This window comes from Neophocaena asiaeorientalis, unplaced genomic scaffold, assembly GCF_003031525.2.
Source record: "Neophocaena asiaeorientalis asiaeorientalis breed wild unplaced genomic scaffold, Neophocaena_asiaeorientalis_V1.1 scaffold155, whole genome shotgun sequence".
In the NCBI taxonomy this organism is placed as follows: Eukaryota; Metazoa; Chordata; class Mammalia; order Artiodactyla; family Phocoenidae; genus Neophocaena; species Neophocaena asiaeorientalis.
In genome coordinates, this window is record NW_020173040.1 from 5285524 (window position 1) to 5299186 (window position 13663).

At 39.7% G+C, this 13663-nt stretch overlaps 1 protein-coding gene across 3 annotated transcripts in view; it reads left to right on the top strand.

The window, feature by feature from the left end:
* ZFAND6 (zinc finger AN1-type containing 6) overlaps positions 1 to 5276 on the top strand; it is a 76127-nt gene extending 70851 nt beyond the window's left edge. For 2 of the 3 annotated variants that reach the window (XM_024742806.1, XM_024742807.1), the window contains 2 exons: positions 1408 to 1521; positions 4359 to 5276. In XM_024742806.1, coding sequence (XP_024598574.1) covers positions 1408 to 1521; positions 4359 to 4507 — 263 coding nt within the window. In that variant the 3' untranslated portion in view covers positions 4508 to 5276. The remainder of the gene's footprint in view (positions 1 to 1407; positions 1522 to 4358) is intronic. The other variant, XM_024742808.1, reaches the window with a different exon arrangement.
* The last annotated feature ends 8387 nt before the right edge of the window (positions 5277 to 13663 follow it).

Genomic DNA, 13663 nt, shown 5'->3' on the forward strand with positions numbered 1-13663 from the left:
ACAAAAAAGACACATTGGAGTTAGCCAGGTAAGGAGGAGAGGGACAAGGGGGCATAGGAAAAGCGTTCCACATAGAAAGGACAACTTTTACAAAAAACCCAGAGGTAAGAGAGAATTTAGTATGTTCAGGGAAACTGCAAATACTTCACTATGCCTGAAGCATGGATTATTGTTGAGGAATGGTGAGAGACAAGGCTAGAAAAGAAGGATGAGAAAAATCCTGAAGGACCTCTGGGCTTTATTTATCCTGGGGGTTAGTGGGGAGTCGTCAAAGAATTTTAAACATTGGAGGGCACATCATTAGATTCTCATGTAAGGCAGATGACTTGGATGCAATGTGTGAAGCATGGATGGAAGAGGGGGCTCATGTGAAGTGCCCAGAATTTGGTAGAGAGTACTTAAGGGAATTAAGGGTAATCAGAATGAAACGTTGCAAGAGAACTGAGACAGGGTTTCCTGGAGGCTTTAAAGGGCAATTGAATGGTGAAATGAGAGAAAGGAAGCCCTTTTGAATTGGTTGTACACAGCAGAGGTACCTGGCATAGTCCCATAGATTGGTTAAGCAGTAGATTACTGAAGAAGAAGGACTGGTTGGTGATAAAATTGGAGAGGTTAAATCCTTGATCCCTGGCAAGTCACTGATTGTTTTAGAACAAGATACCATGTCTGCTAGGTCACCTGATAGATTCTAACTCTAGTAACAGCATTTGGGAGGGCCAGAGTAGTTAGTGAGAGGGAGTGGCGGGGGTCACATTAGTTAGGATTTAGGGGCAATAATTGGACCTGAATTTTGGTGCAGCTGGCCTTGGCTTCAACACTTAAATCAATTTATTATCTTAATTGTAACATTTTAATCAATTTATCTTATTCTCAGTATTTTAAAGGTTTTATATGAAACATTCTGAGAATTTTGAACATAGTATTCCACTAAATCTTGGTTTCAGGCTTTTTCCCCTTATTCTCTTTGAAATCTACATAGTTCTGAGCTCACCAGTATTTTGAAGTTTGCATGTGACCATTTTCTTACACACTCCCTTAGAATACCCAAGTAGTGTTTGTGTTTTGTATGTCTTTTATTGGTCAAATACATAATTATTAGAAATTTTAGAAAATATAGTGCTTTTAGAGTCACTTGTTAATAAGTCAGTGTATAGTCTAGATTTTCTCCATGTGTGTATACATACATGCATACTTAACATACATATATGCATTTCACCAAAAGGGGGTCATATTATATAAACTACTTTGTAACTTAATGTGAGCATCTTTCCATGCTAGTAAATAAATAAATTACTCAGTTATCCTCTGAATAAACAGATCAGTGGGGGTGGGGTGAGGGGTAACAACCACCCAAATTTCAAAATCTCATTGAATAATTAAATTTTACCACCTTCCTATTTTTATCAGCTTCAGTATCAGAAACGGCACAGCAGCCATCTGAAGAGCAAAGCAAGTCTCTTGAAAAACCAAAACAAAAAAAGAATCGCTGTTTCATGTGCAGGAAGAAAGTGGGACTTACTGGTAAGGGCCTAAATCACATGGTTTAAAATTAAGATTTTATTTATGATGATGCATGACTTTATTAATGGCTTCAATTAAGATTGTTTTTGTTCCCATATGAGTTAATAATGGATATGCTTCACCTTCTGAATTTTCTTAAATAAAAGTAGCTTTAATTGCATACCTAATAGTAAAATGAATAGCTTTTCTTTTAAAAATTCATTTCAGCTGAGTTTGAGAATATTAGACAGGTAAGGTCAGTGTGCCAGGTGCTGTGAAAGGGCAAAGATGCGGCTCCTGCCTTCAGAGAGCCGAAATTGTTGTGTGTGAGAGAATATTTAAGTCCTTGGTGAGCTGTGAAGTACTTTCTCTATGTAAAGCGGCTAGTCACAGGTTGTCATGAGGGTTCAGAGAGCTCATATGTAAGGTGATAGCCGCGTGTTGCCACGCAATAAGTAATCAATACATGTTGACTACTGTAACAGAGCTGTTAGCTGGGATTGTTATTAAGAGGGGGGGCTTCCCTAGCGGCGCAGTGGTTGAGAGTCCGCCTGCCGATGCAGGGGACACGGGTTCGTGCCCCGGTCCGGGAAGATCCCACATGCCGCGGAGCGGCTGGGCCCGTGAGACGTGGCCGCTGAGCCTGCGCGTCCAGAGCCTGTGCTCCGCAATGGGAGAGGCCACAACAGAGAGAGAGGCCCGGGTACCACAAAAAAAAAAAAAAAAAAAAGAGAGCGGGAGAAGAAAATGTTTGAAATATTACTTGGATATTTGGCAAAGAGAGTACATTTAAGTGCAGTCAGATAGATTTCTTTGGGAATTCAGGGATGGATGTGATTAATTTATATAAAAGAAGAGTAGAGGCCCATCAAAGTCATGAAGGTAGAATGTTCCAACTGGGTCTTGAAAGATGAGTAGGACTTAATAAGTGATGGAAATGGGAGCATTTCAGGCAAAAAAAAAAAATACCTTGAACAAAAGCTCACAGAAAGGATAGGGCATGTTTAGGGGACTGTAAAAGGGGATTGTAGCACAAAATATATGAAGAAGGGGGTTAGATACCACCATAGAGATAAGGCTAATGATGTGTACTGTGGTTAATTGATGGGGAACAGTTGCAGCTATAAATAGTTACCATTTATTGTTTACTATGTGCCAGACATTGTGCTGAATACTCTTAAGAAATTGGCTTAAGAGGAGATAAGTTTGTTTGTTTTTTTTAATTTATTTTTGGCTGTGTTGGGTCTTTGTTGCTGTGCGTGGGCTTTCTCTAGTAACAGCGAGCCGGGGCTACTCTTCATTGCGGTACATGAGCTTCTCATTGTGGTGGTTTCTCTTTTGCAGAGCACAGGCTCTAGGTGTGCGGGTTTCAGTAGTTGTGCCACATGGGCTCAGTAGTTGTGGTGCATGGGCTTAGTTGCTCCGCAGCATGTGGGATCTTCCCGGACCAGGGCTCAAACCCGTGTCCCCTGCATTGACAGGCGGATTCTTAACCACTGTGCCACCAGGGAAGCCCGAGATAAGATTTTGAGTAAATTATGTTTTAGGAAGGTTTATCTGGCTAAGGTGTAGATAAAGAGGAAAGGAGATTTACAGTCTGATATCAGATGTTTAAGACTGGCCCATGCCTTGGCAAATGTATTTATTTAAAGAGTACAGACGTGAACAAGTAAGGCATTTTAAAGTGTACATATTTAGCATCAAATACTGTCTTTCTAAACCTCAGAAACTTCAACTTCACAATTAGAAAGAAGGCTGCGACTTAGTAATTTCTGTCTTGTCAGTCTAGTATTATTCTTGGCTCCATTTTTCATTCATTATTATGAAGTTATAGGGGAATTCCTTGGCGGTCCAGTCGTTAAGACTCCACGCTTTCACTGTCGAGGGCCCAGGTTCCGTCCCTTGTCGGGGAACTAAGATCCCACAAGCTGTGTGGTGCAGCCAAAAAAAATAATAAAATTTTAAAAATAAAAGAAAATTATGAAGTTACAGAGTATCTTTTTGAAGTTTAAAAAAATTTGGTAAAGGAAGTTTACATCAAATGTCAGTGTTTAAAATTTTGATTCCTATCTACCATTTACAGTAATTCCATCATAAAATCATAAAATCCTAATTTGGGGGTGCAGGACTGGTTTTATTTAAAGACTATCCACACTGCTTATTTCTCTGTTTTGGCTTCAGTTCTTGGGGCATTTCCCTAAAATCAGTAGCATTTATTGCATGTTTACTATATGTTAGGCACTTAATACTTCCTCATTTAATTCTTACTGTAACCGATTCCAAAGTTAGAGATGCAGAAGCTAAGGGTCACGTAATTTGCCTGTGTTAGTAAATAGATTCAGGCTTAGGCAACCGTAACATCTCATGCTGTAAATCACTCAGCCAGATTACAGTTCACCTCTCCATTGGAGGTTAGCCAAGGAAAGCTAATATACTATTGCTGTTTGTTAACAGTTCTGTCAAAAGTTTCATTTCCTCTTCCTTAATTAAATCTTAAGATTGCCTTCTGACAGTATGCTTATTTTTTCACATTGTAGTATTTGAGGAGTGTTTCAATTTAGCAACCCTGTTTTTGATAGGAAGCAGTTGTGTCACGGGTGAAAACTTGAGCTCAGAGAAGTGGTTATGACTTTGGTCTGCTGATACAAACCTGTATTTGTATTTGTAGGTAGGAAAAAGAAATGAAGCTATCAGCTATGGATTTTGAGAATGTTACTAGGTTGTGAAACTGCTTGTTTGGAATGATTCTTTAGACTGCTGCCCTAAATATATGATCTTTTTAACATTAATTATGCTAGAGAGTTTAATATTTTTAGACCTTCCATTCAACTCACGTATGTGTATTAATCCATTTTCAGGGTTTGAATGTCGGTGTGGAAATGTTTACTGTGGTGTACACCGTTACTCAGATGTACACAATTGCTCTTACAATTACAAAGCTGATGCTGCTGAGAAAATCAGAAAAGAAAATCCAGTAGTTGTTGGTGAAAAGATCCAGAAGATTTGAACTCCTGGAATACAAAATCCTTTGACCATCTGCAAACTAAAAATTGACTTGAGGTTTTTTTTCCTAGTCATTGGGAATGTAGAGCAATGTATCTTGCATAGACCTTTTAATCATGCATGTCATCAGAAGAATAGATTTTTGTTTTTGTTTTGAAAATGACTCTGAACATTTATTTACATTGCAGTTTCTGTGGCTGAAAAGACTTAAGTAAACTTTACAAGTATTATCCTTTTAAGATCATTTTAATTTTAGTTGAGTGCCGAGGACTTTTATAACAAATGTGGAGAAGTGTTGGAGGGCTGTGATTTTTCCAGTATTAAACATGCATGCGTTAATCTTGCAGTTTATTTTCTCATTGTGTATGTATATATAGCTTTTCTCTGCAGCACGATTTCTCTTTTGATAAATGCCCTTTAGGGCACAACTAGTTATCAGTAACTGAATGTATCTTAATCATTATGGCTGCTTCTGTTTTTCATTAACAAAGGTTATACATATGTTAGCATATAGTTTCTTTGCACCCACTATTTATGTCTGAATCATTTGTCACAGGAGAGTGTGTGCTGAAGAGATTCTAAGTTTGTGTGTTTTTAAATTTTTTTGAGCAAGGGAAGGAAAAGCTGTATGCATTTCATTGCTGACTGCAGGTTTCTTTCAGATTATGTTCATTGGTCTGTGTGTATACAATATGAAGAATGATCTGAAGTAATTGTGCTGTATTTATGTTTATCTACCAGTCTTTGATTAAATAAAAAGGAAAACCATAATGTTCCCTTGTATTACTTTTTCTCTTATTCTTCCTGGTAGTTCATGTTGACTTGTGGTCCTTCCGTTTTCTACTTAATTTTGTGAGATGAACTCACATCTGTTTGTGAGTAATCTTAGGATGACAAACTGTGTTCTTACATTCCTGTGAGTCGAACATGTCATATTTTCTAGCTCTTGTCTGATTCTCTGTTCTGAACTCTGTCGCACTGAATTAGCATCTAGTAGAAGCTTCATTTTGGTAGGATTAGAGAAACAAACAGCATAACTCAAACACGGCAGTTGGAGAATTGTGAAGTAGAAAGACCTCCAAAAGACTATTTGTCCTGTGGTTTCAAACTTACCTGGCCGCCAACCTTTTTAAAACTTGAAATATGTAAAACAGATTAAAATAGTATTTTACAATACAAATGTCTATGTTTACATTTGTTTGCTTACTACTTGTGTACTCTATCTTAGTATGTATATTCTACCTTCATATGTCATATGTAATGATGGCTTAGCATTGAAATCTGTAAATAAGAGAAAACCATTATGACTATCTCAATAGATCCAGTTAAAGTATTTATTAGAATTTAATACCCATTCATGATAAAAACCCTTGATAAATTAGGACTAAAAAGGAATTTCCTTAAGGTGATAGTTTTTATGTAAAACCAAATAAACAAAAGACAAGCATCTTCCAAAAAGAGGAAAATTCATTTCCCTTTAAAATCAGAAACAAAGGACTGGTTTTCCACTATCAGTGCTTACATTAAAAATCATGTCAGAGATCCTAGCCAATTTAATAAGAAATAGAAAGTAGTAAACTCATTATTTGTACATTACATGTTTGTTTTTTTAGAAAGCCCAAATAAATCTAAAGAGAAAGTACCAGAAATACAGGGTTTTGTTAGGTGGTAGGTGTAACATTAATTTTCAGAAGGCAGTTGCATTTCTTTATAGCAGAAACAACTGGAAAACTGGAGGACATCTTTTACAATACCAAGTACCTAGGAAATTAACAATGTATGTTGAAGACCTCTTTAAGAAAAAATTCTTAAACATTAAGAGATAACTAAGACCTCAAAAAATAGACATGTTCGTGGCTAGGCAGACAATATCATGAAGATGTCATTTGTACCCAAATAGACCTATAGATTCAAAGCAATTCCTATCAAAAATCCCACCAAGTTTTCTCCTGGAACTTATTAAAGTGATTCTAAAGTAAAAGATAAAGGAGAGCAAAAGGCTAGGACATTTCAGAAAAGAAGGAGCAGGGAGGTGGGCATTTTTCCTGCTGATGTTAAGACTCACTGTGAAGCCATGTTAATTAAAATAGTGTGGTATTAGCTAAGGGCTGTACAGAATCCCAGTAGATTAAACCAAAATGCCCAGGAAAAGCCATGCATGAGCTGAACTTGGTATAAGAGTGGTGGGACACCACACTGGGGAAAGGAGACTATTAGATACCGAGAGCACAACGGGTTATCAGTGTGGAAAAAGGTGAAAATTGATCCCTATGTCATACCATAGGGGAAAAAAATTAATGTCTTAAATGTAAAACAAAATTTTTAAACTCTTAAAAAAAAAAGATTACTGCTTAGACCTTGGGATACAGAAGTTTAAGACACAAAGCATTAAATGAAAGTATTATTGATGAATTTGTTTATTAAAATGAGGCATTTTAAACCAAAAATACCTTAAGGTATCTTCAAAGAAAGAGAAAAGCCAAGTTTCAAACCAGGAGAAGTTACAGTGCAAATCAAGACCATAGTAAAATACTATTTTACACTCATGCAATTGGCAAAAATTTTAAAGTCTTGCAGTATCTAGTGTTGGAGGGATTCCACATAATCTCTTAAAGTTTCCTGATACTAACCAAAAGTGGTTCAATCCTTCAAATGCTTTGGTAATTAATACCTTTTAAAGTTGGACTTTCAAACATCCTATAATCCAGAAATTTTACTCCTAAGTGTATACCCAAGACAAACTTGCACATAGGTGTAACAGGAGACATAGGAATTTTCATAGCATTGTTTACAGAAAGCAAAAATCCAGAAACCACTCAAGTCCCCACTGAAGAATGATGGGTAAATAAAATGTGATATATTACAATGGAATAGAAATATAGTGATCAGAACTAGAGATCCCTGCAGACAACAAAATAGAAGTACCAGATGGTAAGCCAAAATACACCTTTTTGCAAGTCACATAGATGGAATTTATATGAAGAGAAGGCAGGGTAGTGATGACAAAATTCAGTATGATATCCTTAGATGGGAAGAGGCCAGGCATGTGGTACCATATGATCAAGGCCTTGACTTTTTTAGACATAACTAAAAGCAGGCTATGTGTGAGCCAATGCTGAGAGTCTTATGAACCAAGAATTATGATTAATCCAATTTCCTGTACCTGAAGTCCAAAGTCATAATTATGAACCTTTTTTATGACCACATGTTAAAATCGGGAGTTTTGGCAATGATTTGTTTTTTTTTTTTCTCCATGCACATGGTTTATTCTTAAAAACTTTTATTGAATATTTAGGAAAAAGTCCAAAATACAGGTAAATGAGTCAAAAGAGGTAATCCTTTTTAAAGATAATTATACAAATTGCTTAATTGCGACTTTAGTTCTATGTAACTCAGCTTACTAGTATTACGGCTGACCATTTCTAATGTAGATGGTTAGTTGTTCCATGGTGTTTCTAGATAAAACACCAAAACCATGATTCATGAAAAAATTTTTAAGTTGGACTTTTTTACAATTAAAAATTCTTCCGCAAAACAAATTGTTAAGAGAACAAAAAGCCAAGCCACAGACTGGGAGAAAATAGTAGCAAAACACATAAAAGACTTCTAAATGTAAAAATAACCCTTAACTGTATGAAAACAACCCAATTAAAAAGTGGTCAAAATATCAAGACACCTCATCGAAGATATACAGATGGCAAATAAGCAAATGAAAAGATGGTCAACATAATATGTCATTGGAGAATTGCAAATTAAAATGAGATAGCACTACATACCTATTAGAATAGCTAAAATCCACACCACCACCAAATGCTGTTGAGGATATGGAGCAACAGGAACTCTCATTCATTGGTGATGAGAATGCAACATGGGACAGAAGAGTTTGGCAGTTCCTTAAAGCTGATCAGAGTCTTACAACCTAGCAGTTGCACTCCTAGGTATTTGTCAAATGAATTAGAAACTATGTCCACTCAGAAATCTGTACCCAAATGTTTTTAGAAGTTTTATCCATAATTGCCCCAAATTGGAAGCAACGAAGATGTCCTTCAGATGTACCAGTAAACTGGTATATCTATATAATGGAACAGTATTCAGCAAGAAAAAGAAATGGGCCGTCAAGGCACAAAAGAACATGGAGGAACTTTAAATATATTGCTCAGTGAAATAAGCTGTCTGAAAAGTCTTGCTACTATATGACATTCTGGAAAACGCAAAACTATAGAGACATTAAAGAGTGGTGGCTGTGGGTTCAGGTAGAGGAAGGAAGGAATAAATAGGTGAGGTAGAGGAAGGAAGGAATAAATAGGTGAAGCACAGGGAATTTTAAGGCAGTGAAACAGTCTACATGACACTGTAATGGTGTATACATTACAGTATGCATTTGTCCAAACTCATAGAACTGTACAACACAAAAAGCAGAACCCTGGGAATTCCCTGGTGCTCCAGTGGTTAGGACTGGGCGCTTTCACAGCCAGGGGCCCAGGGTCGACCCTGACTGGGGAAGTCAGATCCCACAAGCCACGAGGCACAGCCAAAAAAAACCCTAAGGTAGACCTTGGGCTTTAGTTAATAATATTGTATCAATACTTGTTTATCAATGATGACAAATGTACCATACAAATCCAAGATGTTAATAATAGAGGAAACTGTGTCAGGGCAGGGGTGTATATGAGAACTCTTCATACTTTCTGCTTAATTTTTCTGTGAACCCAACACTGCTGTAAAAAATAAAGTTTATTAGTTAAAAAGACAAGGAAAGTGGCTGTCCTCTGTTGGTAGGTTCAGACAACTCTGTAGAGATCCCTGCAGAGGATGCCTGGGACTGCTTCTGGCTCTCTGGTCTACTTTTAGGTAGCATAGCAAACCTTTCACCTTAAAAAAAAAAAAGTCATGTTAAATTTCAGGGCCATGGGACACCACTACATACAGCAGAGTCTATAGGTGTACTGTCTAGTAGAGTAACCAGTAGTTTATACGTGGCTTTTTAAATTTAAGGGACTTCCCTGGTGGCGCATTGGTTAAGAATCTGTCTGCCAATACAGGGGACACGGGTTCGGGCCCTGGTCCGGGAACGGGAAGATCCTACATGCCGCGAAGCAACTAAGCCCGTGCGCCACAGCTACTGAGCCTGCGCTGTAGAGCCCATGAGCCACGACTACAGAAGCCCGCGCGCCTAGAGCCCATGCTCCACAAGAGAAGCCACCAAAATGAGAAGACCGCACACCACAACGAAGAGTAGCCCCCGCTCACGGCAACTAGAGAGAGCCTGCGCGCAGTAAGACCCAAGGCATCCAAAAGTAAATTTATTAAATTTTTTTTAATTTAAAATTTTTTAATTTATTCTTTTTGCGGTATGCGGGCCTCTCACTGCTGTGGCCTCTCCTGTTGTGGAGCACAGGCTCCGGACGCGCAGGCTCAGCGGCCATGGCTCACGGGCCCAGCCACTCCGCGGCATGTGGGATCTTCCCGGACCGGGGCACGGCCGTGTCCCGTGCGTCGGCAGGCGGACTCTCAACCACTGCACCACCAGGGAAGCCCAGGAGTAGAGCTTTTGATCTGAAAACCTTAGGTAAGAGAGAAGCAGGTCTAAACTTAGTGCTATATTTCTGGGGTTTCTTAGGAAGGAGCAGAGATGTTTATGAGAGACATATTTCAGTGGGCAGTTATTGTTGACAGGAAAGCAATGTTTGTGGAGAGAGGCACTGAGACTTGTCTCTGCAACTATGCCAAACAGGTTGGATACAGAGTACATGTTAAATGTTGAAATTTCTCTGCATTTCTGGGTACAGGATGTGACCCACAGCTAAAGCTCAAAAAGACCCTGAAAATTCAGATGGGAAAAGGAAAAATTTGGATGGGAAAACTCTTCAATAAGTATTCATACAAAAAAGCAAACCAAAGTTATAAGTATCTTGTTGAAATCACAGAGAAGGAGGATCTGGAAAGTTGCATGTGCTTTGATAACAATAAACGAAAGCTCCTTGTATGGTACACATTATTATCAAGTCAATTGTCACTGATATTCTCTCTACTTAACATGCTGCTTATTTATGGGTCTTTCAGATCCTGCTTAAATCCAATATGGCTTTGAGGTAGTATTCCATCAAAACATGGAAACAATAGTACCTGAAACGATTAAAGCAGACTAAAGACAGAATAAAAGAGGGCAGGAAGAAGAAAATTTGTCTTGCAAAAAACCCAGCCCTGATTGAGCTGGTTCATTTGGGTCTGCTTCAGAATTATCAAGAAAAAGAGGAAAAAACAAAACAAACAAAAAAGGTAGCTATGATAGAGACCGAGCCCTTCAATGAAGCAAATGTCTTCTCTCCTTAAGGCGCAGGCTCAGAAATGCTTATTGTGCATGTTAGAGGGGACGCCATGTGTTTGGCACGTATACCATACACTTCAGCATCAGAGGGATGTGTATCGTGCAAACACGAGTGACATTCTGTTCTCTCCAAGGAGTTCGACCTTTAGAGGACCTTGCAACTGGACTCAAGTAATTCAAGTGCAAGTGAAATTTGTAGGGTGGGGAGAAGGGAATGGGTGGATTCCTTAGGGTTGCCCAAAAAGGCCACCCTCCTTCTCCCAGTGCAGGCAGAGTCCACTTCCTGCTTATCTGAATGGCAGTTGCCAGCCTCTCGGAGCCCTTGCAAGACATCTGCGCACTGGATTCAGCAAGCCCTTTCCAGTTCTCTTGTAAGGGAGTCAGGGGCATGCTTGTGTGAACGAGGCCAGCAGTGCAGCTGTTGGAGCCTCTTGTGGGCTACATTTTAGCATCCGAGGGAGGTACTGAATTTGGTGCTACAGAGGCTCAAACCAGCCCTTCATGATGGAGGTGCCAAAACTCACTTCCGGTCCTGAAAGCACCCATACCCTTCGACCCAGGAATTTACCCTCCAGCAAAAGTGTAGGAAAAGGAAAACATTTTGTGTATGCAGATCTCATGGCTCCATTATTATTACAATCCCAAACATTGCGATTTCTTCAGGTGATGAAAATGATAATGAAACCCATTTGGCCACAAGGAAAAATGTTCAGGAGGAAAATGTAAGGAAAGACTGAAAAATGGCCTCTGTGAAGTTCACAAAGATGGAAGAATCATGTGCGTAACAAATGGAACGAGCAAATAACACGAAAATGTGAAAACTGTAGGATGGTGGGATTACAGGCAATATTTTTTCCTTAGAACTCTTTTTTATAATTGTTGTAATGTACATGCTCGACACACTCCCTCCCAAAAGAGGAGAAAGAAAAAATATAGTGGATTTGCAAGTTACTTCAAATGTTTTCTTCCAAATAGAGAACAGCTTTGGTGTCTTCAGACACTATATATAATTAGTGGGTTGGCAAGTCTATTTTAAAACTAGGAAATCTTCCTCCCCCTTCAACTATCTCATGCCCACACCCCTTCCCATACACACATCAGCCCCACACCCTTCCCCCCAAAAGTTTTCTCTTTACATGGTTTTTATCATCTAGGCTTTCATTAGCTTGTATTCAGGGGAAGCTCCTGGCCCCATTGCTCACACAGCCCATGCTCAGAAAATAAGGAAGCTGCTGTGCAGTATGCCCAGGGCCCGGATGGGGTGGGGGGCAGGGGAGGAGGCTCACTGGTTATTGATTAATTGCCTTTAGCCAGTAGTTTCTTATTATTTACTTAAGTATTTATGGAGTACCTATTCTATGCTAGGTGTTTTGCTGGGCGTTGACAAAGCTACACAAGAATAAGAAAGACAGTTCCTGTCTCTAAGGGGAGAGGCAGGGCCAGTACAGAACTAGTAAATAGTTTATTGCCCTGCAGCTAAAGAGTCACTAGAATTCTGTAGGTATTAGGTGCTGCCTGGAAGAGTAACCAAAAGTGGGGTCCGGCTGCTCGCTGCTCAAAAGCCAATAAAGAGGCAAGGTTGGTGGAAAGGAAAGTTGGCTTTATTTTGGATGCTGGCAGCAGGGGGGTGGGGGGGAGGGTGGACTCCTGTCCGAAGGCTGACTCCCCCCACTGACAATCGGGGGCAAGAGCTTTTACAGACGGAGGCAGGGGGCTACATGCAGAAACAGCACAGTCAGCTCCGACAGTCATCTTGAACTTGGTCATTGGTGGTCTGATCAGCGTCATCTTGATTGTTTTAGCTACAGTTAATCTTCAGTTCCAGGGTTGGTTTCTATTTCTTTGAGGCCAGTTCTCTGCATTGTGGCAGCTTATGTCATGGCTACAGTCTGGTCATCGTGTGGTTAACTTCTTCCACCTGGTGCTGGTTTCGGTACCTACAAGACAAATCACAGGATATGGCTCAGAATATTATCTGTAGCCCTTGAGGGGAAATTAAAGGTCCTTGACTTTGCTTACTGACTGAACTATTATTGTTTAGTCCTGTTTGCTTTTTTTTGCTTCTGCATTTTCTCACTTCTCTGATTAAACTTATCCTTTGGCTAAAATAAAGAGGCAAGGTTGGTGGAAAGGAAAGTTGGCTTTATTTTGGATGCTGGCAGCAGGGGGGTGGGGGGGAGGGTGGACTCCTGTCCGAAGGCTGACTCCCCCCACTGACAATCGGGGGCAAGAGCTTTTACAGACGGAGGCAGGGGGCTACATGCAGAAACAGCACAGTCAGCTCCGACAGTCATCTTGAACTTGGTCATTGGTGGTCTGATCAGCGTCATCTTGATTGTTTTAGCTACAGTTAATCTTCAGTTCCAGGGTTGGTTTCTATTTCTTTGAGGCCAGTTCTCTGCATTGTGGCAGCTTATGTCATGGCTACAGTCTGGTCATCGTGTGGTTAACTTCTTCCACCTGGTGCTGGTTTCGGTACCTACAAGACAAATCACAGGATATGGCTCAGAATATTATCTGTAGCCCTTGAGGGGAAATTAAAGGTCCTTGACTTTGCTTACTGACTGAACTATTATTGTTTAGTCCTGTTTGCTTTTTTTTGCTTCTGCATTTTCTCACTTCTCTGATTAAACTTATCCTTTGGCTAAAGTTTTTCCACAGACAAAAGGCAGGTGGAGGACATGGGGGGCGTAGACCACAGAGTCCTGCTCCATTTCAGAAGGCTTCTTATTATACTAAGGCCACAGAACAAGAGTTGGGACCCTGTCCTGTTTCTTTTCCCCTTTCTGGAACCTGCCAGAATGAGTCAGAACATCTGCCACTGCCAGAGAC